The sequence below is a fragment of the Oryctolagus cuniculus genome, chromosome 7 (assembly GCF_964237555.1).
Source record: "Oryctolagus cuniculus chromosome 7, mOryCun1.1, whole genome shotgun sequence".
NCBI classification, from domain to species: domain Eukaryota; kingdom Metazoa; phylum Chordata; class Mammalia; order Lagomorpha; family Leporidae; genus Oryctolagus; species Oryctolagus cuniculus.
This window is the reverse complement of record NC_091438.1, coordinates 145483047-145510128: the sequence shown is the minus strand read 5'-3', so window position 1 is coordinate 145510128 and position 27082 is coordinate 145483047. Positions and strand designations below refer to the sequence as shown.

The window sequence follows — 27082 nt, the reverse complement described above, 5'->3', positions numbered from 1 at the left end:
GCCACCAACAGCACTGTGCAGTTTTATTAACCATTCAAGTACAGTAGCATCTGGTAAGATAGGGACAGAATTGGGATTGAAAAGTGAACAGATAATCAGCATCTAACGGTTCGGAAGGAGCCACTACATACTCTTTTCACAAACATGTTTTCACAGAGCCAATACAGTACTAGCCATTAACCCAGTACACGAGTGTACTGAAGTAGGAAAGATGCAAGAAAAATAGCTACATTAGAAAGACCAACACTTTAGAAAAAGAGTCAAACACTTTCAGTTTCTCCCCTTAGCCCCTAAAACAACATCTTACGGTCGGGTCTACCTATACAGTCCTACATCAGCTGCTAGGGTATTTGTCAGGAGGGAACAAATGAAACGACACTGGCCAGTACAGTCTTTGGATATTTAGGAAGGGGAAGGGGAGAAAGTCAATTCTCAGAACTTAGTCAGCTTCAGTCTCATCAGCGGGGTCTTTGGATTCTTTGTTCTTCCGCACTTCCTCAATGTGCTTATCCTGAAAAGAAACGGGGTCGTCAATCAAACCACAAAGCCTGTCAGGTCCGGTCACACCCACCGCCCCAGCCCCAGCCCACACTGTACAGGCCGCGGGCATCGCACGGTTGGAGTCCTGACATCATCATCTGTGAACCTCCTGCAGACCTTGTGCAACCTGGAAACTAAGCCTCCGACCGCTCTTCCCGGGGACGTGCAGCTACGCTGGGAGGCACTCAAGACTCCCCCTGAAAATCAGACTCCTCCAGGGGTCAAGCCTTCGACTGATGACAGAGACACCAAGCACCTTTGATCAACGCAGGCAGTCCAGGCGAGCACTGACGCATCGACCTCGGGCTCCTGCGCCCTCTACCAAGCAGGAAACCCACCTTCTCTCGCAAACGCTCCAGCTTGGCAGCCATCTGGGCCTCCCGGTTCTCTTTGTTAGCTTCCATCTTGTGGGTCAGTTTCTCTTCCGCCATTTTGCTGAAGTTGTTGTTCTCTTCTATCGCTTTCTGCAGCACTTCTTTCTCGTGCTCCCGTTTCTCGGCAAGCTGCTTCAAGACCTCGGCTTCATGGGACTGGAAGAAAGTGTAACAGGCTAGGCTCGGCAGTGCATGGAGCAGCACTGGTTAAGTGACAGAGAAACTGCTTATCAGGGAGACTGGAGAGACAGAGCGAGAATACAGTTCCTTTAACTAATGCTGAGGTTAGCACCTGAATTTTCCCTATCATAAATACCGCAAAAATCATTTCTGCTAGTGTTTGTATTTACTTTGGAAAACTGCCCATATTTGTTCAGTGATTTCATGCCCAATTATTAAGACATCCTCCCAAGATCTACTGCTTCATGGAATCCTGATGACTCCAATAACTGTTCCCTTAGGAATGGCAACATCGCTGTGAAGCATTCTGGTTGTTAACTTCAAAGGCTACCCAAAGAAATCACCTCCCTGCAGAAATTTTAGCCAGAACTGATAGATATGTACACATACCCTCCTCCCACTGCCCCACAATGAGTGACAGAAAATTTAAAACTAAGCCCCAAATTACTGTGTAAACCAGGATTTCTACTGTGAGAAGCAAACACCCCAGGCTGGGAAGAGCTTGCTGTCACAGAGTGGGTGCGTGGGGCAGCGATGGCTTGAGGGGCAACTACAAAGCACCTGCCCCTGGCTCGGCCAGCCCTGCCCTGCCAAATCCCTGTTCTCAGCCAGTCAGCATGTGACACACCAGCCAGGAACCAGAGGCCATTGTCGGCTTCTGAAGAACCCCCCCCGCGCAGCCTACGATGACATTGCTTCCTCCTACTCCACGAACGCCAGGCACGGAGAAGGGTGGGCAGAGACGACACAGCAGTGCAAACCCTGCCACTCTTCCTGGGGAAAGATTCCCAGTGCTGACAGTGGGTCAGGGCACACACAGGCCAGGTGGCACCGAAAGGGACAGGGCACATGCTACAGCAGCTTAGCAAGGGGACTGCCTGTGTGCGTGCACAGCGCTCTGCAAATCAGACCAGCCGTGCCGATGCGGGGCAGATCGACACTTCACCTTTTTGTGCCTTAGTTTCCAACTTCAAAATTAAACCCACCTATCCCAATAAGGGCTGTTGGGAAGAGGGAGACTGACAATTTATGTAATTTCATTTACTAATATCTCTTTTTCATTTTATTTGAAAGTCAGACACAGCCAGAGATTTTCCATCTGCTGGTTCACTCCTCAGATGGCTCCATCAGCCAGGGCTGGCTGGCCCAGGCAAAGCCAGGAGGTGACTCCATCCTGGTCCCCTCTGTGGGCGGCAGGGCCCAAAGGACTTGAACTTTCACCTGCTGTTTCCAGCGTGTCCATTAGCAGGAAACTGGAATCAGAAGTGCAGCCAGGACTCAAACCCAGGCACTTGGGCATCTTAACCACTGTCCCCAAAGACCACCCCTGTATACAATTCTTAAAGAGAATAATGTTGACAGGCAGAACATGTACCAAAACACCAACAAGGCTTATTTCTGGGAAGTGGGATAATAAAATATTTTTAATTTCCATTTATAAACACTGAGTTTCCCAATTTTTCTACAGTAAGGATATTAGTACTTGTTGATTTTTCTGACTAGTTGTTTTTAAAGACGGCTACTTGATAACAGAATGGCTTAGATAAAAGAACTTGCAAACCAGTTGAGCAGCACAACCATATTATCAGCAATTTAAAACGTTTCTATTGTATAGCTTTCACAAAACAAAACCAGAGACAATCACCTGCCAAACATCTGCCGTTTTGCAAAGACAAGCACAGGAGGCATGAGCTGCGGTTCATGCCAAAGTGGCTTGCATCTGGTCCCCACACCACCTGTGTGACCTGAGGAAAACATTCCCAGTCTTCCAGCCTGCCTGCCTGGGACAGCGTCTGCCCCACAGGATCGCTGAGTTAGTGCAGGGCTGGCACAACACAGCAGCTCAGCAAACAATGGATGCTGCTCTCTGCCAGCCACTGGCACCGTTGATTTCCAGCGATGTCGGTGTACCTACAACTGTTTCCTCCTATTATGGAAATCAAACAAATCTGCCCCATTTCATTATCAACACCTTGTTGTCTGCGAATTGTGATGTTTACCTTGCGTCTTTCTTCAGCAGCTTCTAATTTCTTCTGAATCTCCTCCAGGGAAAGATCCTTCTTCTTCGGAGGGGAAAGGGGGAAATCCGGGACAGATTCTTTTGACCGAGGGCTGAGAATCAGCTCAAAAGCCTGGCCCGAAGCACGCTTCTCCAGTTCTTTCACCTGAATATCTGCAGTTGATCATATGTACGACAATTGAGAAAAACGGGTGTCTCCAAATCAACTGTCCTCTAATTTTCTAAAAACCAAGGCAACTAAATGATAGAATTAAGGCTGATGAAGATGATATGCCTGCAGGCAAGAAACTGTTACTTAAACGCCACCTCCCAGGAAACAAAGCTCAACATGCGTGGACTAAGTCACTATTCTGAGACATCAGTGTTTGACATCACTCTCATGAACAAAAGAAAGACTCGTGCTAACACCACGATTTTGCTTTGGACCAAGCCAAATCATCTAATAATGAAACAGTCATGAGTCCTTAGTACATTCAAGTGAGAGATCATTTTTTCTTTTATCCTCCTATATATGAATTGGATTTTCGAGAAGACCAAAACACAAGTGCCAAATTCAAGACTTAACCTGAGCCGCCTACTCATCACAATTTCAGCTTATCTAAGCACGTCACCTACCAGAAGACGCCATGGTGAAGGAAGACAAGAGACTGGCAGTGTACGCTACAGAATCCGGTGGTGAGGGAAGCCCTGAAAACGATGTGCAGAAGCATGCCATCAGTTTCTTTGCATTTCCCTAGGTCACCCACACAAAGGAACCTCACACCACCTCCACATAAATCAGTGGCAGAAAAATCACTACGTGCAATTAAATAAGACATCATGAATCAGGGAAGAGAACGAGCAAAATCGATCAAATACTGCAGCACACTGGGAAATCTGAATCGAAGAACAAAACACTGGTTGCAGAAAATCCAGTTAATGGAGATTGCTCTTTCAAAAAACAACACTTGGATTTCTTAAAATTAGAAGAGGTGAAGGGGCAAGGTTGAGGAATCCACCACCCCCCACCCCGAGCCCCAAGCCGAGAACATTCAAATGCCACTCGCGGGGCGAGCCCGGAGCCATCTTATCACTGCCGACCGCGCATTGTGCGCACCGACACCCGCCCTGCTTTGTCTGCGTCTGCCAGGGTGGATGACAAAACGCCCAGGCTGGGATCCACCAATAATGTGGAGCGCCTATTGTTCGTGACGTCTCAGCTACCTGCCCAACAGCGGGCAAAATGAAATTTCAGCAACCTCTGGGTTCTAAGTTACCACATTTGCTGCCATATGTCACGAAAAATCCTACACCCTTTGTTGACTTTTTTAAAGTCACGATTTTTGCAAGACCCCACGCGATCACCGAAAACACAGGACCACGGGTTCCCAAGTCACGGGCGGCGAAATCGCCTCGGCGCCGCAGAGCCCGGGACCCGGCATGGGCGTGGCCCCGGCCGGGCGGGGACGCAGGGCCGCGCCCGGCCAATCAGAGCACGCCCTGCACTCCGGCCCCGGGCCCCGCCCCCTTCCTCCCCGCGCCTTTTCGAATCTCCGCGAACTCCCAACACCCTAGAGCCCGCGCGCGTGGGAAGGGGAGGGGTGGGCGTGGCTAACGGTCCAATCCGGGTAACTCCGCCCCTCCCGGGCTCGCCGCGCGCGGACGCCCCCCCCAACTCCCGCCAAAAACACCTCGAGGCCGCCGCCACCTCAGCCGCAGCACGGCGGGTGGGGCAGGCGGCGGGAACAGTTGGCCCGACACCTCCGCCGCCGGCTCACCGCCTCCTCCCGTCGCCCCAGTCCCCGGTCTGCCGCCCCGCGCGCTGTCTGCACCCTTGGCCGCGAGGGCTGGAGAGCCTTGGCGGGGCGCCGCCCCTCAGTCCCCCACACGGGTCGCCGCGGGCAGGGGACGCGCCTCTGGCCGCCCGCAGTCCGCAGCTCCCTAGAGGCGCCGCCCCTCCCCTCCCGACAATGGGGACCCCAGAGGGGCAGCGCCCGCAGGGGGAGAGAGGGAGGGGGCAGAAGGAAGGAGGAAAACGAGGGCCCACGCCCCCTATTGTCTCCTGGATGGCACCCCCGAGCTGATGCCGGGAGCTCCCCCGGCTGGCCGCGCCCCCTCCCCACGACAGCCGCGCCCCCAGGGAGCGGGGACAAAGCCGAGGCTCCGCCCGAGCCGCACACAAAGCGCTGCGACCCCCGCCCTCCAGCCCCTCCGAGGCCGCGGCCCCGCCCGCCGCCTTCCAGCAGGGGGCGGCTGCTCCGGCGCGGCCCCTCCCGCCCGCCGCGTCCCTCTCGCCGGGCTCAGCCCGCGGCCGCCGCCGCCGCCGGCGGCTCCGGGAGCCCCACACCCACCTGCTCAGTCCGAGCCGCCTGGCCACACTCTGAGCACCAACAGACCTGGGCGCGCACAAAAGCGCCAAACAGCGGCACGTGACTTCCCCGCAGGGCTCCGCATTGGCTGCGAGGGGCGGCACGTGCCGGCCCCTCCCCCGCCGGCGAGTGGGCGCCGCCCCCCGGGACCCTGGAGCACCTCGGGAAGCGTAGTCCGGGCTGGAGGGGCAGGGAGACAATGCGAGGGGTGGGGGGCGCTCAGGGGGCCGCCCCAGGTGTGAACTAGGGGCTGGGGAGGCTGTCTCACCGCGGGGGAGTGCGTTGCGGCGGCCCCCGGGCCGGGGTCCGAACCAAGTGCCCTGTCTCTAGGAGAAGGGCGGGGCAGGGCGGGGCCGGGGGTCCCTCCCTACCTCTGGGACGGTGGCCGTCCGGACTCCGCCTCTGTCGAGCCACGTGCCCCGCATTGCCCCAAGGGCAGCACTCGGACACAGCGGTGTCCCTTCTGGTGAACCCCAGCCCCGCACCGTCGCCCCGGACGCCCGAGCCCCTGTAACAGGACAGTGCGGCTTCGCTCCCTGGCGTGTCCCACTGCCTCCGGCGCCCTGTCCCGGGTAGACACCGGCGTGTCACCTGTAATCCCTAACCCGGACAGCGCTGACGGGTCCCGGGCGCGGCCCCTCCCTCACTGGGCGCGCCCTCGCCCTCATCCCCAGCACCCGGACCGGTGCGGAACGGCGTGCGGGCTCGGGAATTTGATCTGGGGTGGAACAAAGCCCCTCGGCTCGCAGGCACCCTCCATCTGTTGTGCCAAGCCTTTGGCCGGGGACCGGGAAAGAAGAGCCACAGCAGTTCTCGACCCCACAGACTGCGTTTATGTGCTGGCTTTGTTCTTGGAGCACGTGCTTCCCGGAGCTGTATGGGGCTCTTTTTGAGATTCAAAACAAAAGAAGCTCAAGGTCGCCGGTGCTCCGGCCTGCGGGGAACAGAGTCAGAGCAGAGGCACAGGGAAACTGGTCTGACCCCGGCTATCTTAGAATGAACCGAGCCCTCACCCCTCTACAACAAGAGCCGCCTCTATTTTCCTACAGAAAGGCAAAAAAAAAAAAAAAGGGGGGGGGGGCAAAAAATGTACACAGTTATTGGACTCCTTCTCTCCTTGATGATGGTCGTGTCCTTGGGAGCCTAAGCAAGACACCTGTGTTTTATTCATGGGTTGTGTCTCCCCAAACCCAGAGGCAAATGGGACCAACGCCCTAGAAGTCTTAATTTAAAGCGACTTCCACAGCCAGCTAGTCACTAGGGATGTGCCGGAGATAAAGCACCATTAATAGGTGCCAGGGACAATGAAAAACCACCACACGGGGAGCAGACACCACACAAAGCAGACAATTAGCAACTTGGCCATTGCCTGAGCTGTATTTTCAATCGCCCTTGTGTGGGGGTCAGCCCCTCCCCAGCCAATGGGAGGGGGTTTCCGCTTAGTCTGTGAGTGGGAGTGGTTCCGATTCTCAGCCCCTCTTGATCAAACTTGGCCAGGTGTGTCTGTCGGTTTTGTGAGTGGGACCTGAGAAATTACTTAAAAGGCTAGAGAGGGGTGGGATAAGACCTTGCTAAAAGGTGGCAGATCAGCAGGCACCGCGAGTGCGGGAGTCACGGCCATGCGGGCCCATTATGCCTGGACCCCGCCTTCTGTCCTGAAGTCTTCCCGGTCGGTCGGAGGGCTCACCCAGTGGATGCACAGGGATGTTTTTTTAGACACACGAAGTTGCCACACAAAAATCTCACATTTCTGACTATTCATGTTGTGACAGGGGAGCAGAATTAACCTTTCAAAACACTGATTATTTTAAAGCACTGACACCACTCCCCCCACCTTTCCTTTCTCCCCAGAGCAGATGTCTATTTCCATGGAAACCACAGCCAGGAACGGAGATGTTAGAACTCACATAGGTTTTCATCTTTTCTAGCCATGCTGCTTGGCGCTGGTGTTGCTGTTAGATGCCTGGCCCTATGAGTCTGTGATGAGGATTTCACTGGTGCTTGAGGACAGAGGGGCTTGGTGGGGGCAGGAGCCCCTTGGAATGTTCTAGGAGTAAAGAGATGTTTGTGAGGTGGGATGTTCCCTGTTCTTAAGGGTGGGGTGGCCTTTCTGCGAGCCAGACCAGACCCTCGCTATCCACGGGCCACTCTTTTGGGTGTTCACACATGAGGGTACTTCAAAATGTTCATGGAAAATGGAATTTAAAATGTGAACTCATTTTGGTGCAAAACACTTTCTGATGCAAAAAAATTTTTTTCATAAGATGGAGAAAATTCATATTATGAAAAAACTGCACAGATTTCAAAAAATTTCTGGCACCAAAATAAACTCATACTTTAAAAGTTCTTTTTTTTTTTAATTGGAGACATAAAGAAAGAGAGACAGAGAGAGCTCCTACCTGCTGGTTCACTCCCTAAATGCCCACAATGGCCAGTGTGGGCTGTGGCCAAAGCCAGGAGCCAGCAGCTGCGTCCAGGTTTCCCACGTGGGGAGCAGGAACCCAGGGACTTAAGACATCACCGCTGCCTCCCCACCATCTGCGTTAGCAAGGAACTGGAGTCAGGAGCTGGAACTGGGATACTGTGATTGGGGAACGCAGGTGTCTCTACAGCCTGCTAGCCCAAGCACCTGCCCCTAAATTCATACGTTCGTTTTCTCCCATGAACTTTTTGAAGCATCCTCCCCAGAGACCCTGGGCCGGGAAGGGCTGGGGTTGTTGAGGAGGGAAGACCGCGTTGCCACTTCACCTTGGGGGTGCCGTTGCCACTTCACCTTGGGGGTGCAGACTCTCCCTTCTCAAAAGCTTCCTAAAGCCACTTGCAGACCCACTCCCTGCTGAAGCGCCAGCAAGGAGTTAACGCTCACAGCTTGAGACTGTCTCTCTCTGCCCAGGAGAATTATTTTTGCCTCTGCTCAGATGGCTCGGTCGGTCGGGTTGCCGCGGAGCTGGCTGGGACTGTGGATTAGCACGCAGTGCATCGAGCTGTGGCAGTCCTCCAGCTCATTCGATCTGTGTAGACAGCGGAAGAAGAGCGATTCAGGCTTCCAAGTCCAGAAGGGATGTCTACACTGATCAAACGGCTTGGGTTGTTGTCAGATCTCCCTGATTCCAAGGGAGCACCGGGCGGCCTTTGTTCATTGTTGGTTCTCAGGCTGCAGCACTTGTCTCCCACGTAGGCGCCAGCGAGGTCCCCTGCTGCTCACAGGGCCTGTCCTTGCACAAGGGTGTCGTGGGAGAGGCTGTCTCCTTGTCCCCAGCTCCTCTGGTGCTTTGTTCCCTGCGCTCCTCAGGTCCTGAGCTCTAAACCTCCCTTCCCTTGTTCAAAGCTGATCGGAGGATCTGTGATTTCTGTCTCCCTCACTAAACCACTGGGTCCTAGAGCGCAGGGGTGCTGTCCATGTCTTGGTGTCCCTAGCACCCTGCACAGGGGCAGGCCCAGGATGGTGGGTCCTGGACATTTGCAGAAAACGTTAGGCATGAAACAACCTCTCTTGCGCTCAGCTTCCTCTTGGGTGACACTAGACATCTGCACGCAGCCGGGTGGGAAGGATTAAATGAGATAGTGCATATGAAAACACTCGGCACCACGCCGGGCATGTTGTGAGCCCTGAACAGTTGTTAACTCTCATTGCTAGAGAAGTTTCTGGATTACTACAGGGTATTGAGTGAATAAACGAATGAATATTAGACTTTCACCTTTTATTACTTTTTTTAAAGATTTATTTATTTATCTGAGATGCAGAGTTACAGACAGTGGGAGACAGAGAGAGAAAGAGAGAGAGAGGTCTTCCATCCACTGGTTCACTGCCCAGATGGCCGCAATGGCTGGAGCTGGGCCGATCTGAAGCCAGGAGCTTCCTACAGGTCTACCAGGTGAGTGCAGCGGCCCCAATCGCTTGGGCCATCCTCTGATGCCTTCCCAGGCCATTAGTGGAAAGCAGGTTCAGAAGTGGAGCAGCTGGGACTCCAACTGGCGACCAAACGGGATGCCAGTGTTGCAGGCAGGAGCTTAACCTACTATGCCACCGCTCCGACCCCTAGACTTTCACCTTTTATTGAGAGTTGTAGTCACTGGGTTAATTCTTCCCATGTGGTATTTTTAAAAATTTAACAAATTTAACCTTTTGAATAAATAACACACTCACATGGTTTAAAAACAAAGTATGGGGGCTGATGTGGCGGCGAAGCAGGGTAAGCCACCACCTGCGATGCTGGCTTCCCCCTCAGTGCTGGGTTCGAGTCCCAGCCTCTGCACTTCTGGTCCAGCTCCCTGCTCATGCACCTGGGAAAGCAGTGGAAGATGACTCAGATGGAATTCTTGGCTCCTGACTGCAATCTAGCCAAGACCTGGCCATTGCAGCTCTTTAGGGAGTAAATCAGCAGATGGAAGATCTCTCTCTCTCTCTCTGTCTCTCTCTCTCTTTGTAACTCTGCCTTACAAATACTTAAATAAATCGTAGGGGAAAACAATCCTCCTCCATTCTCCATTCTCTATTCCTATCCGCCAAGTTCTCCACCTGCCTCTCCCCCACACATATCTCTCCATAATCATCACAGTCAGTTTCCTGTATCCTAGAGCCATCACCGCCGCTTCCCAGGATCTACGTTAGCAGGAAGCTGGAGACCTGAGCCAGGAGACAAACCCAGGCACTCAGATGTGGGGGGATGGGCATCTTGACTGCTGGGCTAACCAACCACATCTACATACCCATTCCTACCCCTCCTTTTTATTTTTATGTTTTTAATCCAACTGGTACCCTCTGTAACTGTTCTGTGCTTAGCAGTTTCCCCCTAACGCTGCATGCCAGGGATCTTCTCCAGAACTCCCATCCAGCATTTCCTTGCTCTGGTGTCCGTGGAATGAATGTCCTGGCTCGTGGGTTATTCCCGGTGATTTACTATTTCAGAGAATGCTGTCATGAATTACCTTGGACCTATGACATTTCCCGTGTGGTTGAGTACACCTGCAAGGTGCGAGTCTACCCTTGGCATTGCGGGATCCAAGGCAAACGTTAGAAATTTGGATAATGCCAAATTGCATGCCCTGGGAGTTGTACCAACGCGACGCTCACCAGGTGGTGTTTTAATTCATGATTTCAGTTCATTCAAAAACGATTTGAAAGGCTGTGTCTCTAGATATTTCAGGCATTGGGGAAAAGAGGGGGAGGACCAGAAATCCCAGGAAAGACGTGGCTGTCAATCCCATCTGTGTTAATAGCAGCTGCTGACGTCAGAGCAGCTCTGGGGCCCGCACAGTGGCACTTGGCTGAGTCAGTCTAGGGATGGAAGTCTGTGCTGGTGTCACCACGGCATTGGCTCTTTGAAGGCAGGCTCTCTCCCTTCCTCTCCGTGATGCCCGACATTGCCTTGTATTTGATGCAGACCTCCCCCCACCACCACCACGGTTTTGTACTTTTGGAGACACTTGGGCCTGATAGGAAGTGGCATGTCCTATTATTGGTAGCATTTTTCTTGGTGGAACATAACATAATGATATGTCTGAAAATCAGTGGCATTTCCAGGTCAATACCTACAGGAAAACGCATGTCTCATACATGTGAGTGGTATGGGGGTCTAAATGCCCTGCCCCTGACCGGTCTGCTCATTCTACCTTCTGACCCTTACCCTCTTACTGGAGTCTGTAATTTTTTCTAACAATTCCTCTAATGGGGACAACTGATACACACTGAACCAGCCACTGCCCGCCAACCACATCGGGGTTCCCCTTTCAGCCAGTGGCTCTGCTAGACTCTTGCCCTTCTTTTTTTTTTTTTTGATTTTAATTTATTGAATTTATTTGAAAGGCAGAGTGAGAGACAGAGACAGATGAAGAGGTCTCCCATCTCCCCAACTCCCCAAATGCTCACAACAGCCAAGGCTGGGCAAGGCTGAAGCCAGAAGCCTGGAGCCTCCACGCAGGTCTCCCACGTGGGTGACAAGAACCCAAGTCCTTGAGCCACCTGCTGCCTCCCGGGGTGTGCATTAGCAGGAAGCTGGCACTGAAAGCAGAGGAGCCAGGACTGGAACCATGCACTCTAGTATGATGTTTTCACCACTGCGCCAAATAAATGCCTGCCCCATACCCTCCAGGTTTAAATCTTCACTGAGACTCAACTCTCCTTTCTTTCTCACCTAAGTAAAAAATTTAGTATTTTCCAGTAAAATGGAACCTTCCCAGTGATAATAGCTAACACAGGATGCTTATCACGTGACCAACACTAACGTTCCACACACATTTACTCACTCAGCCCTCGTGACACTCTTCAGAGATATTAATAGACTAATTGTAAAGAAGAGGAAGTGCAGGTGACCCACTGTTTTGGTTGCCTGGGGCTGAAAACTTCCTCTAGGAGGCAGGGTCCTGGGCCAGCCTGCGTAAGTTGGTCACCCTGAAGGAAACTGAGGCACAGAGAGACAGTACCTTCCTTGGAGGATGTGCCAAGTGGGGTCCTTGCCCCAACCCTAATCTGGCTGTGTCCCTCACACTGGCAGGGAGTCCCCTGGGGTACAGAGATGAGCCCACCTGGAACCTGGGGCACCCCTTCTAGACCATCCTCTAGTTAAGTGGTCTCCCTAATAACTCAAGTCCCCTTTTTTTAAAAAAAATTAAAATATATTTGAAGGGCAGCATTGCAGAGAGAGTGAGAGAAAGAGAGAAAAAGGGATCTTCCATCCATTGGTTTACTCCCCAAATGATCACAAAAGCTGGTGCTGGGGGAGGTAGAAGCCAGGAGCCAGGAGCTTCTTCCAGGTCTCTCATGTGGGTGCAGGGGCCCAAGCACTTGGGTCATCTTCCACTGCTTTCCCAGGCACATTAGCAGGGCGCTGGATTGGAAGTGGAGCAGCCTGGAATCCAACCAGCACTTATATGATATGCTGGCATTGCAGTTGGCAGCTTAACCTGCTATGCGAAAGCGTTTGCCCCAAAAGATTTTTTTTGCTTATTTGACAGGCAGAGTTACACGCACACACACACGCACACACACACAGATCTTCCATCCACTAGTTCACTCTCCAAATGGCTACAGCAGCTGGGGCTGTACTAAACCAAAACCTGGAGCCTGGAGCTCCATCCAGGTCTCCCACGTGGGTGGTATCATCTGCTGCTTTCCCAGGGACATAAGCAGGGAGCTGGAATGAGAGCCACCTTCAGGAACAGTGACTTAGGAGTCTGGCGTCAGGAGGGAGGGGCACTAAAAGACCTCTCTTCCTGCTTTAAGATTCTTCTCTGATGAGATGGGGGAAAGGCTTGTGAAATTATGCTAAATGAGATGATGAAAGCTAGCCATCTGTGTGTACTATATGGGTTCAACGAGCAACAAGATATAATGGAGAAAATGCACCAAACTATTACCAATTGAATTTGGTTTTCTTCTTTGTACTATTCTAGATTCTCCAAATTTCTTCAAGTAAAAGTGCATTACTTTTATTAATCACAACAAATTATATTTAGGGGCAAGCATTGGGGTGCAGTGGGTTCAGCTGCAGCTTGGGACACCCAGATCCCATATTGTATTCTGCTGTCTGGTCCAGTCGAAATTTGAAAAGTGCTATTCCAATAATCTTTCTTTCTTTTCTTTTTAAAAACATATTCTGTTTCCAAACTTTAATTTTGCACTCACTGTCCATTTGTCCAGACTAAGACATTAACACTGGCACAATACCGAACGGCTAACTGCATCCCTGCCCCCACCCCTATTTTCCACTGGTCCTTTCTGTGTTCCAAGATCTAATCAGGACACCAGCTTTCGAGCTGTGTCTTGTCTCCTTAGCCAGCGACATTTCCTTCAGGGAGGAACTGGATTTGTTCATTTATTCTATCTTTTAAAAAGATCTTTTTATTTGAAAGGCAGAGTTTTAAAAATATTTATTCATTTATTTGTATGTATATTTTCTCTTTTTAAGAAAGATTTATTTTACTTATTTGAAAGACAGAGTTACAGAGAGAGGCAGAGCCAGAGAGAGAGGTTTTCCATCCACTGGTTCACTCCCCAAATGACCACAATGGTTGGAGCTGAGCTGATCTGAAGACAGGAGCCTCTTCCGGGTCTCCCACATGGGTGCAGGGGCCCAAGGATTTGGGCCATCTTCTGCTATCCCAGGCCATAGCAGAGAGCTGGATCAGAAGTAGAGCAGCCAGGACTCAAACCGGTGCCCATATGGGATGCCAGCACTGCAGACCAGGGCTTTAACCTGCTGCACCAAAGCGCCGGCCCCTATTTCATTTCTTTATGTATTTGAAAAGCAGAGTGACAGGGGCCGGCATTGTGGCTCACTTGGTTAATCCTCCGCCTGTGGCACCGGCATCCCATGTGGGTGCCGGTTCTAGTCCCAGTTGCTCCTCTTCCAGTCCAGCTCTCTGCTGTGCCCTGGGAGGGCAGTGGAGGATGGCCCAAGTGCTTGGGCCCTACACCCACATGGGAGACCAGGAGAGGCACCTGACTCCTGGCTTCGGATCGGTGTAGATCCGGCCGCAGCGATCATTTGGGGGGTGAACCAACAGAAGGAAGACCTTTCTCTGTCTCTCTCACTGTCTATAACTCTACCTGTCAAATAAAATAAATAAATAAATAAATAAACAAACATTTTAAACAAAAAAAAAAAAGAAAAGAAAAGAAAAGCAGAGTGACAGAGAGAGGAGAGACAAACAGTGAGAGAGGAGATCTTCTATCTGCCGGTTCACGCCCCAGGATGGCCGCATCAGCTGGGGCTGGATCAGGCCAAAGCTAGGAGCCCAGAATTCCATCCCAATCTCCCACATGGGTGGCAGGCGCCCAAGCACTTGGGCCACCTTTAGCTGCTTTCCCAGGCCCAGGAGCAGGGAGTTGGATTAGAAGCAGAGCGGCCTAGACTCAAATGAGCATTCCGGTACTGGATGCCAGCATTGCAGGTGGTGGCTTGACCTGCTGCGCCACAGCGCAGACCCCGGGTTAATTGCTTCCTACTGTTTCCTCCCACCAATCTTTCCCAATTAAAATGTGAGCCGGGAAAATGGCCAGGGGCTGGTGGCGTTGACTTCCGCCCTCTGCAGGGCTCTGGAGCTTCCCAGGGGTCGGTTCTCGTAAGTAGGGCCGGGAGGATGGTTTTCATTTTATGTCTGGTCTACCATGTGTATGGGCTTCTGTGGGCCCAAGCTTGGGGCAGGAAGGACTGCTTATTTCTTCCAGCCATTACATTTCTGGCCAGTCATCTCTGGAGCTGAACACAGGACCGTGTCAGAGTTGAAAGATGTCCGATCTGAGGAGTTACAGAGAGGGGTAGAGACAGAGAGAGAAGTCTTCCATCTGCTGGTTCACTCCCCAATTGGCCGCAATGGCCAGAGCTGCACCAATCCGAAGCCAGGAGCCAGGAGCTTCTTCTGGGTCTCCCACGTGGGTGCAGGGGCCCAACGACTGGGGCCATCTCTACTGCTTTCCCAGGCCGTAGCAGAGAGCTGGGTCAGAAGAGGAGCAGCCAGGACTAGAACTGGTGCCCATATGGGATGCCTGTGCTTCAGGCCAGGGCTTTAACCTACTGCGCCACAGCGCCGGCCCTGTTCTACTTCCGTTCCAGCTCGCTGCTAGTGCTTCTGGGAAAGCAGCATAAGACGGCCTAAGTGCTGGGGCCCCTGCCACCCTCAAGGGAGACCAGGATGAAGCTTCTGGCTCTGGGTTTCGGCCTGGCCCGGTCCTGGCCACTGCGGCCATTTGGGGAGTGAACCAGAAAACCTCTTTGTGTCCCTCCCTCTCCGCGACTCTGCCTTTTGAATAAATAATTAAATCTTTAAAATAAACAAAAAAATTCAGAGCCGTTCTCTAGCCCATTTTGGCATTCTCTGGAACGGGCACAGTTTCCATCACTCACAAAGCTTCCAAGCACTTGGTATTTATCAGCAATGCCAGCAATTCAGTGAGAACGGAGGTTACAGCTGTCACAGGAAGCCGACACCAAGGCTGCTGAAGTCACACTCATTCCAAGGTGGGGTGAAAGTCTACACTGCGAGGAATTCAAGCCAGGAGCTGGGGTGGCTGCGAGGAGTGGGGGATACTGTGCAAGAGGAAGCACGGGGGTGGGGGAGGGGAGAAGAGCAGGTGCGTCCTTGGAACTCAGGGTTGATTTATAGACCCGAGGGGCTTCGTGCTAATAGAGCTCTTTGAGCGAAGCCCTTGCAGCAGTTAGTAGGCAGCAGGGTGAGTGCTCCAGCCCCTAAGTAGTCTTCAGTCTGCCCTTCCCCCCACTCCATTCCCAACTCCAATCCCTGTAGAGGAGCCCGGGAAGGGGCAGCCCTAGAGGGGACTGTAGCAAACCCGAGACAGCAGGCCCCATCTAAGCAGGAGAATGAGAGTTGCATTAGCCAGAGGAGCTATTTGTGAAGGAGCAGGTTCACCTGAGCTCATGGTTTTGGAGGCTCACAGCACAAGATCAAGCAGCCCCGTTGTCTGATGAGGCTGGCCACAGCAGGTGCACGTGGGAGGAAGAAGAACGGGGCAAGCCAGGAAGCAGAGAGAGACAGGAAGCACACGTGCTTACGTGATCTCTCCTTATAGAGCCACTGTGTCCATCGAGGGGGCTCCAATCCAAGCAGCCTGGTCCAAGCCAACCACTTCCCCAAGGCCACAGCTTTTAAAATTTATTTTTTTTAAGATTTATTTATTTGAAAGTCAGTGTTACAGAGAGAGGGATGCACACACAGACACACACACACACAGAGCGCTTCCATGCACTGATTCACTCCTTAGATGGCTGCAACAGCCTGGTCTGAGCCAGGCTGAAGCCACGAACCAGGAGCTTAATCCCAGTGTCCCACATGGGTGGCCGAAGATCTTTCACTGCTTTGCCTGGGCCATTAGTAGGGAGCTGAGTTGGAAGTGGAGCAGCCAGGACACAAACTGGCACCCATATAGGATGCTGGCATGGCAGGCTGCAGCTACAACACTGGCTCCATTTTCTTTTTTAAAGATTTATTTATTTGTCCGAAAGGCAGAGTGACAGAAGAGGGGAGAGAGGAGGACCATGAGAGAGCAAGAGAGCACTTCCATCTGCTGGTTCATTCCCCAAATGCCTGCAACAGCCAGTGCTGGGCCAGGTTGACGTAAGGAAACTGGAACTCCATCCAGGTCCCTCACACGGGTGGCAGGGACCCAAGCATCTGGGACATCATGTGCGGACTTCCCAATGCATTAGCAGAAAGTTGGATGGCAAGCAGAGCAGCCAAGACTCAACCGGCACTCCCATGTGGGATGCTCACAGCATCAGCCCCTCACCAGGTCGCATTCACAGGGGTGAACACTTGCACATCCTTTAGGGGGTCACAGCTCAATCCTCGACAGAGAACTTCCGCTCAGCCTTGGCTGCTGGCTGTCCTCCGACAGTGTGTGGCTACAGAATGTAGAATTTTCTTGTGAAAGCGCTGGATAGTGTATTCTTTTAAAGATGTATTCATTTAGGGGCTGGCGCTGTGGTGTAGTAGGTTAATCCTCCGCCTGCAGTGCTGGCATCCCATATGGGCGACAGTTCTAGTCTCGGCTGCTCCTCTTCCGATCCAGCTCTCTGCTATGGCCTGGGACAGCAGTAGAAGATGGCCCAAGTCCTTGAGCCCCTGCACCCACGTGGGAGATCAGGAAGAAACTCCTGGCTCCTGGCTTTAGACTAGTTCAGCTCTGGCCATTACGGCCGTTAGGGGCGTGAACTAGTGGATGGAAGAGCTTTCTCTCAGTCTCTCTCTCTCTCTCTCTCACTGTCTGTAACTCTACCTCTCAAATAAATTAAAAAAAAAAACCAAAAACTTAAAAAAAGAACTATTGAAGTTATTAAAAAAAGATTTATTCATTTACCTATTTGAAAGGCAGAGTTGGGGAGAGAGAGAGAGAGGAGAGAGAGAGAGAGAGACAGGGAGAGAGACAGAGATCTTCCATCCACCTGTTCACTTTCCAAATGTCCACAATAACAAGGGCTGAGTTAGGCTGAAACCATGAGCCTGGGACCGTCTTCCCAGATGGATTAGCAGCAACTGGATGGGAAGTGGAGCAGCTAGGACTCGAACCCGTACTCAGATACAGGATGCTGATGTGGCGAGGGGCAGCTGAAGCCTCCTGATAATTTCAAACATTGGCATCCCATTCAATGTAGGCAAGTCAGCCTTTTTGGTCCCCTTGTATCACAAGGTTCTCTCTGAAACTCAGATCCGGTCCTTCACCTTACTCCAGTACCTACGGATGCAAGGGCAATTCCTGGGTGTGCGCAGCAGTTAGGCCCTCCTAGGGACAGTCGAGCGTCCTGCTAATGTGCACCTGGGAGGCAGCAAATAGGTAAAAGCTCAAGTTCATGGGTGCCTCCCACCCACATGGGAGACCTGGATGGATTCCAGGCTTCTGGCTTCATCTTGGCTTAACCACAGCTGTTGTGAACATTTGGGGAGTGAACCAGCGTACGGAAATCTCTCTCTTTCTATCTGTTGCTTTGTCTTTCAGATAAATAAAAATAAAACTTAAAAAAATGAAGTCAACTCCTCGCAGGGCCCCAATGCCTCCACAATCTGACCTTTGCCCGTCTCTCCAGAGATTGTCCCACTGCTCCTGCCACGCCCTGCACGCTGCACCGCCTCGTCCAAGGACCTGCCCTTCCCCCAGTGTGCCACCTTGCTGTGCGCCTCTGTGCTTCTGCAGGCTCGCTCTGTCTGCAATGCTTTCTCCCTTCCAGTCCACCCAGAAACTCCTGTCCATCTTAGCATGCCCTCTCATTGCCACCTGCTCTGTGAAGCCTTCCCTGGTCGCTGCTAAACAGAGTTAACTTTTTCTTTCCTTAAGTGCAGACTTCATTCCCCTAGAATAGCACTTAACTGCCCATTTGCTATGATTTCATTACAGGTCTGCCTCCTGTCTGGACCACGGCTCTTTGAAGGTAGGAACTATCCATCTGGAGTACTTAGCACAGCCCCCGGTGCACAGTGGGTACTCAGTAAATGCTGATTAAAGAAAAGCTCTCTACACATCATCCAATTAAGTGTCATGAGGGACCCAAAGACGCATCATGTGAAGTCCCTGTCCTCAAGGTCCTTACAGTCCAGTTGGGTCACAGCTCCACACCAAAGACAAGGGACAACACGTTGGTGGCAGTGTGACAACAGGCAGGAGAGGTCCCGGGTCCCGTGGGGTTCAATGCATTCTCACTGGTGGCCTGAGACAGCAGTGTTTTTGTGTGAAGGAAGGTCAAGATCATCTGATAAACTCCACCCTAGAAGCAGGATTCGCTGTACTGCATGCTCAGAGGCAAGGCCAGCTGCAGTGCTCACTGCAAGAGGAGAGGGCAGGAGCTGGCACTCTAGGGCAGTGGGTAAAGACACCACCTGCCGCACCGGCATCCCACATGGACATCCCACATGAGTCCCGCCTGCTCCACTTCCCATCCTGCTCCCTGCTAATGGCCTGGGAAAGCAGTGGAAGATGGCCCAAGTGCTTGGGCCCTGAGACGTGGAGGAAGCTCCTGGCTCCTGGCTTCAGACAAGCCCAGCTCCGGCTGTTGCCATCTGGGGAGTGAACCAGTGGATGAGAGATCTCCCCCAATTACTCCCGCTCTGTCTCTCCCTCTCTTTCTCTGTAGCTCTTTCAAATAAATAAATAAATCTTAAAAAAGAACACAAAGAAGAGAAATGGGAGAGGAGAAGAGGCAGTAGCCAACACGTGGAAGCAGAGATGAAGATGGGCAGGGACAGTGGCACAGAAAGCACCTGGGAACGCGTCCTTGTACCGAAGGCCCCGTGCATCAGTGTTTCCCTTGCAACCAGACCTTTGCTGTCCACATAGACACGTGCTGCAATCCACTCCACCTTAAACCCGCAGGCGCCTCTTCCCCCTTCCAGAGCCCCCGTTCCTCTGCTCTCTGTTTAACTACACTCTTTGCTGCTGTCTCCAACTTATCTCTAGCCTTTCTCTTTACACCCTCTTTGTGAGGGCTCTTGTTCCCACCATGGTATGGGCGCTGCCTGGTCAGGATCACCCATGAACTGCTGGTACACACTGTAGAACCCAGCGCCAAATCCAAAGTCCCTCATCCCGGCCACAGCTGACCTGGAACCGCTTGGTTCACCTGGCTTCCAGGATGCTACCTGCTTCCGCTTTTCCTCCTATTTGCTGAACATTCCCTTTAAAAAATAAATGGGATTACAGCACTGCAGGCAGCAGCTTTACCCGCTATACCACAGCACCGGACCCTTACCCTCTTTTTTTTTTTTTCAAGATTTTTATTTATTTATTTGAAAGGTAGAGTTACAGACAGTGAGGGAGACACAGAGAGAAAACCCTTCCATCTGCCGGTTCACTCCCCATATGGCTGCAATGACAGGAGCTGGGCCAATTCAAAGCCAGGATCCCACTCGGGTGCAGGGGCCCAAGCGCCTGGGGCATCTTCCACTGCTTTCCCAGGCCACAGCAGAGAGCTGGATCAGAAGAGGAGCAGCTGAGACTAGAACCCGGCACCCATAGGGGATGTGGGTGCGGCAGGTGGAGGATTAACCTACTGTGCCATGGGCCACCCCAATGAATAAATCTTAAAAAGAAAACAAACCCACAATGACATGAAAGCCTTTATTTAAACGCACACACACATACACAAGCCAAAACAATACACACACAGAAAATAACAATTACTCCTAATTTTTTTCCAGGATTTTCTTTATGATTATAGAGCTAAAATGTTCTTAGCTTACAACGAACGCACTGCAGTGTATCACAAAGAAAGCTGACACTCCCTGTCACCTCCGCCTCCCCAGAGACGGCTGCACTTGTGGGCTAGGAGTGGGTCTTCAGTCTTTTAAGGAATGCTTTACATATGCTTGACTACAACCATAGAAAATCCACGGTGCTGTTGGATGCGCTGGCGCAAATTGCATTATGTTGTGCGCATTATCCCCGCATCCTTCTGCTTTTCCTTCAAGCATTTGAGCTTTATCCCGACCCCGCGCCTCCAGACGGAGCTGACTCCCTCCGACTGCGCCCGTCTCCGGCGGGGCTGTGAGGCGAGGGTCCTGCGATGCACAGCACCCCTGAGGACAGGGGCAAGCGCGTCTGGCGGGTGGAAGCCGTGAACACGACAGGCAGGCACTGGTTCTGTGTTCAGTTTTTCTAGACAGGGGCAAATGGAGGGATGCACCTGCTCTGCAGCGCCGGCCACAGCCGGGTTTCAGTCCTTCCCAGCATCGTTGAGGTTTTTTTAAGAGAGTTTTTTTTTTTTTTTTTAATTATGTATTTGAAAGGCAGAATTAAGAGATGTAAAGACGGGCTTGGGGCTGAGGCTCGCAGCGGGTGAGGTTCGGGACCAGGTCAGCTGCTCCCCGTGGCGCCGTCTCCGCCCGCACAGCACCGTCCGCGTGCGTTCTCGCTGGAACAGCCAGGAAAGAGTGCGCTGCTGGTGGGCGGGGAGGGAACGGCCGAAATCCCCAACATGGTGACCACGCCACGAGTGGAAATGACTGCCGATGCCGCCAGAAAATGGCCGCGTGCGCGGCGCGCCCCCGCCCCACTCTCGCTCGCCCCCGACCTGCACCTCGCACGGCGGCGCGCGGGCCCTGGATCAGGTGGGAGCCGCAATGGCGTCTCCCGCAGCACCTCTTGCACTAGGATAACGGCGGAAGCCAGGGCTCTCCCGAGCTGCGGAGGTGCAGAGCCCCCAGCGCCGTCCTGAATCCCCGCAGAGGAGCCGGCGCGACCCCAACACCCGGCACTCCGCACCCGCCGCGGCCACACCTCCCTGCGGCGCGCGGGTGGAGCCTCCGGCTGCGAGGGCGCGAGCGCCGCAGAGAACGCGCGGGTCCCGCCAGGCAGGTGGCTCGAGCGGCCCGCGCACCCGGGACGTCCTGCGCGCCTCTGCCGCGCCCACTGGGGACCCGTGGCCGTGGGCTTTGCACAACGGAGCCGAATCGGAAACGAGTACGAACGGCAGCACCCCGCACTCGCAGGCGGGGACGGAGCTGCTGGCGCCCCCGACGGGCTCTGTCCTCCAGCTGCGCTGGGTGCCGGCGAGGAGGGGGTCGACCGCAGACCCCCGAGGCCTATCCGGCCGGGACGCTTCCCCGAGGGAGCTGGGGGCCAGTTTTCCGTTGTGCTGTTCCCGCAGGAAAGGGCCGGGGAGAACCGGAGCGCGAGAACAAAGCCGCCGCCCCGCCCAGCCAGCCTTCCCCTTCCCCTTCCTCCGACCCCGGGCAAGCGCGTGCCCGAGGCTGCCACCCTGGGAGCCCTCGCCGAGCGCCAGGGCCCTCCTAAGGGTCTCCCGTGGCTCGTCCTCGCGACAGTGCGGAGACCCTGCAGGCCTGGACAGGGCCAGCCGTGTGCCAAGGCCACTCCGACACACCCGCAAGAGTAGGAGATTCTACCGGACTCTGGGTCTTTAATTTAAAAAAAAATTATTACAAAAAAGGCTTTCAAAAACGAACTGCTCAATTTTGTCCATCTTTCACGGATCCTTTTTTTGGGGGGCGGTGGGGAGACTGTGAACAAGCTCTGGGAACAGGGCTGTGCTGTGTGTGCGCTGTCCTTTGGGCGATCAGTGGGAAGAGTGCAAGTGCAGTGAGGGTGGGGCAGGTGAGCAGGGGAGGCAGCTGCCCAGGACGTTTGTGGCAGGAGTGCAGAAGCCGACTCCAGCCCTCTAATGGGGCTCTAAAACGACTGTCCCTGGGACCCGGCCCTGTCAGGCCACGAGCAGGTGACAAAACAGCACGGCTGGAATACAGCCCCTGCTCATGTGAGATGTGTCCATAGAAGTGACGGGCTCAACCAGGGCACGCCCATTTAAAGGAGCTCCTGGCAACGTGGTAGAACAGGAGGCATCTTACGCATGGGGCAACCATCCAGGGATATGAAGTGAACGAGAGAAAAGGGGCTGCCCCCAACACCAGCGTCCCGTATGAGCCCTGGTTCCAGCCCTGGCTGCTCCGCTTGGGAGCCAGTTCCCTGCTAGTGCACCTAGGGAGGCAGCCGGACATGCCCTAGGTACTCGGGCACCTGCACCCATGTGGGAGACCCAGGGGAGTTTCAGGCTCCTGGTATGGCTGGGGCAGACCCAACCGTTTAGGTCATTTGGGGAGTGAACCAGGGGATGGAAGATTGATCTCTCTCAGTCTCACCCTCTCTGTAACTCTGCTTTTCAAATCAATAATTTTTTAAAAAGTGCAAAAGTATGTATCTGATGGGCTATTTCCAAATGAAAAAATGAAGAGATAAAGATATACACAGTGTGTCTCTGTTTTTCGCCCCATAAGAAACACACACAAGAAGAGAATGGGAGGAGAGCCACTGCTGAAGAAGCAGTGCAGAGAAGGACATGCTTCACGGTGCGCCCTTTCATACCTGGAGCTTGGTCATGTGTACAACTCAGACTTAGGGGCTGGTGTTGTGGCACAGCAGGTTAAGCTGGCAACATAAAAATCCAGCAATAGAGGGGCAGACAAAAACAATTATGTACATATAATATCCATCATGAGGGTCCGGCGCTGTGGTATAGTGGGTAAAGCCACCGCCTGCCGTGCTGGCATCCCATATGGGCGCTGGTTAGAGATCTGGCTGCTCCACTTCCGATCCAGCTCTCTGCTGTGGCCTGGGAAAGCAATAGAAGATGGCCCAAGTCCTTAGACCCCTGCACCCGTGTGGGAAACCTGGAAGAAGCTCCTGGCTCCTGGTTTTGGATCAGCCCAGCTCTGGCTGTTGAAGCCAATTGGGGAGTGAATTAGCAGATGGAAGACCTCTCTTTCTCTCTCTGCCTCTGCCTCTCAGTAACTCTGCCTTTCAAATAAATAAATCTTCAAAAAATTTATCATGAAAGAGTATAAAGGTGTTTATAAAAATATTTTAGGGGCTGGTGCTGTGGCGCAGCGGGTTAATGCCCTGGCCTGAAGTGCCAGCATCCCATATAGGCACTGGTTCGAGTTCCGGCTGTTCCCCTTCCAATCTAGCTCTCTGCTATGGCCTGGGAAAGCAGTGGAAGATGGCCCAAGTCCTTGGGCCCCTGCACCCGCGTGGGAGACCCGGAGGAGGCTCCTGGCTCATGGCTCCTGGCTTTGGATCAGCACAGCTCTGGCCATTGCAGCCAATTGGAGAGTGAACCATCGTATGGAAGACCTCTCTCTCTCTCTCTCTCTCTCTCTCTCTCTCTCTGCCTCTCCTCTCTCTGTGTAACTCTTTAATAAATAAATAAATAAATCTTTAAAAATAAATAAAGATATTTTAGTGTTGGGGCCGGCACCATGGCATAACGGGTTTAGCCACTGTCTGCAATGCCGGCATCCCATATGGCTGCCTGTTCAAGTGTTGGCAGCTCCATTTCCTATCCAGCTCCCTACTAATGGGAAAGCAGGAAGGTGGTCCAAGTGCTTGGGCCCCTGCACCCACGTGAAGCTCCTGCCTCCTGGCTCCTGGTTCCTGGCTTTAGCCTGACTAAGCCCTAGTCATTGTGGCCATTAGGGGAGTGAACCAGTGGATGGATGGAAGATCTCTCTCTCTCTCTTTCCTCTCTCTATGTAACTGTGTCTTTCAAACAAATAAATAAATCTAAAAAAAAAATTAGTGATGTAGGAAAATGCTCATAGATAAAATTTTTTAAAAGATTTATTTATTTGAAAGACAGAGTTACAGAGCGAGGTAGAGACAGGGAGAGGTCTTTCATACACTGGTTCACTCTCCACATGGCTACAATAGTGGAGCTGAGCTGATCCGAAGCCAGAGCCAGGAGCTTCTTCTGAGTCTCCCATGCAGGTTCAGGGATCCAAGCACTCGGGCCATCTTCCACTGCTTTCCCAGGCACATTAACAGGCAGCTGGATGGGAAGTGGAGCAGCCAGGGCTAGAACTTGCACCCTCATGGGCTGAGGGGGCTTTAACCCACTGTGCCACAGGGCCAGCCTCAATATTTTTTTTATTTGACAGGCAGAGTTAGACAGTGAGAGAGAGACAGAGAGAAAGGTCTTCCTTTCCGTTGGTTCACTCCCCAAATGGCTGCTACGGCTGGCGCTGCGCCGATCTGAAACCAGGAGCCAGGTGCTTCCTCCTGGTCTCCCATGCGGGTGCAGGGCCCAAGCACTTGGGCCATCCTCCACTGCCCTTCCGGGCCAGAGCAGAGAGCTGGACTGGAAGAGGAGCAACCGGGACTAGAACCCGGCACCCATAGGGGATACCGGCACCGCAGGTGGAGGATTAACCAAGTGAGCCACGGCGCCGGCCCCCGCCAGCCTCAATATTAAATCTTCTATGCAGTATGACCTGATTGCTGTAACAATAGCGGCATAAAAATAATTAGAGTAAAATATGCCAGAAAGTAAACAGTCTTGGCTGCTGGGTGGAGAGACTGAGCAATTTTGTTGTTGTTTTACATTGTCATCTACATGACAGGCAGAGTGACAGAGACAGACAGAGAGAAATCTTCCATCAGCTGGTTCACTCCCTGGATGCCTGCAACAGCCAGGGTGGGCGGGGCGGGGCGGAGCTCCGTCTCTCTCTCCCACGTGGGTGTCAGGGAGCCCATGTACTTGCGCCATCACCTGCTGCCTCCGAGGGTGTGCATTAGCAGGCGGTTGGATTGGAAGCTGAGCGATACTCGAGCCCAGGCACTCTGGCAGGGGATGCAGGCACCCCCGCGTGACCCAGGTGAGCGTGACCACTGTGCCACAATGCCTGCCCCTGATTTTTGCCCTTCCTTAGCTTTCTATACGTTCCAGTTCCTTTGCAATGAGCATCTATGTCTTGGATAATTAAAAAAAAACACTTAAAAATAGATCTTCATGGTATTTAGAGAAACTAAAAATATACAGACACGTTAATGCAAAATTTCTACTTCTAGAAATAAACCTTGCATAAGTAGCTGTATAAGCATTATTATTATTAACAGCAGCATATTGCGAATGACTCGAGTGTCCATTGGAGGAGATCACGTAAGTTATAGGACCCTCACAATACCGAACACTAAGGAGCAATTAGGGAGAGAGGGGTAGGTCTACTCCCAAGGGAAACTATATGCATTATTACTATCGTGGGAAAAGCAACTCGCAAAGAAGTGTGGAGGTTATGATTGCACTGACGCTAAAGAAAGGAAAACTGAAACTGTGTCTGTGTTGCAGGAAACTAACCCACTTGCAGCAGTGGCCTGGGGCAGGGACTAGATCGGGGAGCCCTGTGTTGGCTGCGGCTGTCTGTGGTGTCTCGTTCTGTCATTTGTGTGGTTAAAACGACGATGCTGTAGGAGGGGAAGCGTAAGCATGGAGAGCAGATCTGAAAAGCCTGGCAAGGAAGTTCTCAGTGGTTCCTGCCAGTGAAGAGGGATTGGCTTTTGAGTGCCAGGTCGGTGGCCCCATTTCCTTTATATTCTTTGCCATTGACTTTTCACTTTGATCACACCCACACGTGGACAACAGCAACGCCAGAAGCCCCGGCTGGGTGGCGGCAGCAGCCTCTGTTTTCCTGCACCCCGCCCCCTCGCCTCCACACTGGGTCTCTGTTCTCTTACGTAAGGACCCTGCTCACATCCAAAGCGCAGGAACTCAGGGCCCCAGATAACACCAGCCTCGTTTCTCCTCTTACCAAGGAGCATGAAACCGAGAGGCTGAGACGAAACCTTCTGGTCTCTGTGCTGGGAAAGTGGACTCAGGCGACCTGGATCCCAGGCCCCTTCTCCCACCTTCAGTTTCCAGAGATAAGCAGTGGGAGGAGTCGAGCCAAAGACCGTTTCTACCAGGCCTGGGAGGCCAGGGCTTGGAGGGCGGCCAGCCGGGCAGCACAGCCGTGAAGCCACAAATTAATGGTATCAGTGTAGCATCCAATGAGGGAAGAATAGACACCATAATTTGCGGATGCCCCTCTGGGCTCAGCCTCAAGCTCCCTTCCTAGACAATGGCTGGCCACGGCGGCCTCTGTCAGGTTTTCCAGAGGGACAGCGACAGAACACGGAGCCAAATTGGCCTCTGGTGGCCACCACACCAGGATTCACCTCTCCTGACTCATCCTCTCCGAGGGGGCCGCTGGGGAGCCTGCCCGGGACCCAGGAGCTCAGCGCTGCAGGATCTGATTGCGGCAAGAGCTGGGCAGCAGGCAGCTGCGGTGGGTGTGCTGGGGAGGGCGCTGGCCTGCCAGCAGGAGCCTGGGCTCTCAGGATGCCGCACTGCCACTGTCCCACTTTGCGACTGGCATCTCGCAAGATCCCGGGAGCCTGGGCATCGGGGGCCATACGGGGGGCCTCTGTATCTGGGGGAAGGGCGGTGCCCAGTGCCCCCACCGCCGCCCCGAATCCTAGATGGCGGTGGAGCTGCTGATTCCTCTTCCCCAGCAGCTGCTGCCTGTCTGTCTCCATGGCAACCAGGCCAAAAGACTGATTTGCTAAGGTCTAGGCCCTGGAGCTTACCTTGTAGCTGGGTTTTCAACCTGTCTTTCCGGAAGCCGGGAGCCCGGGATGGCATCCTCAAGCCACTGCACAGAGCAGCAGACAGGGCCAGAGGGAGGAGTCAACTCTTCTGTCCCCAGAAAGTGTCATCTCTGGGGAAGAGGACGAACAGCCTCACACACAATGGCCCTGGAATCACCGGTGATGTGTGTTTCGAAGGCCCCATCTCTCTCCTGGGCTGCTCCGGGCTGCAGGAACAGGCCACTTAGTCACATGCAGGGAGGTC

General features: G+C 53.1%; 1 protein-coding gene across 11 annotated transcripts; it reads right to left on the bottom strand.

The window, feature by feature from the left end:
- Nucleotides 1-27082, bottom strand: STMN1 (stathmin 1). Of its 11 annotated transcripts, none has more exons than XM_002716107.5 (5): nucleotides 26818-27082; nucleotides 3730-3801; nucleotides 3095-3267; nucleotides 879-1070; nucleotides 1-511 (listed from the first exon to the last, which is right to left on the bottom strand). In XM_002716107.5, the coding sequence occupies exons 1-5, from the start codon at nucleotides 26870-26872 to the stop codon at nucleotides 440-442; spliced, it is 564 nt and encodes a 187-aa protein (XP_002716153.3). In that variant the 5' UTR covers nucleotides 26873-27082; the 3' UTR covers nucleotides 1-439. The 11 variants fall into 11 exon arrangements, with proteins under 11 accessions (XP_002716153.3, XP_051712830.1, XP_069935156.1 ...); XM_051856870.2 differs by lacking the exon at nucleotides 26818-27082 and adding an exon at nucleotides 7370-7501; XM_070079055.1 differs by lacking the exon at nucleotides 26818-27082 and adding an exon at nucleotides 5834-5935.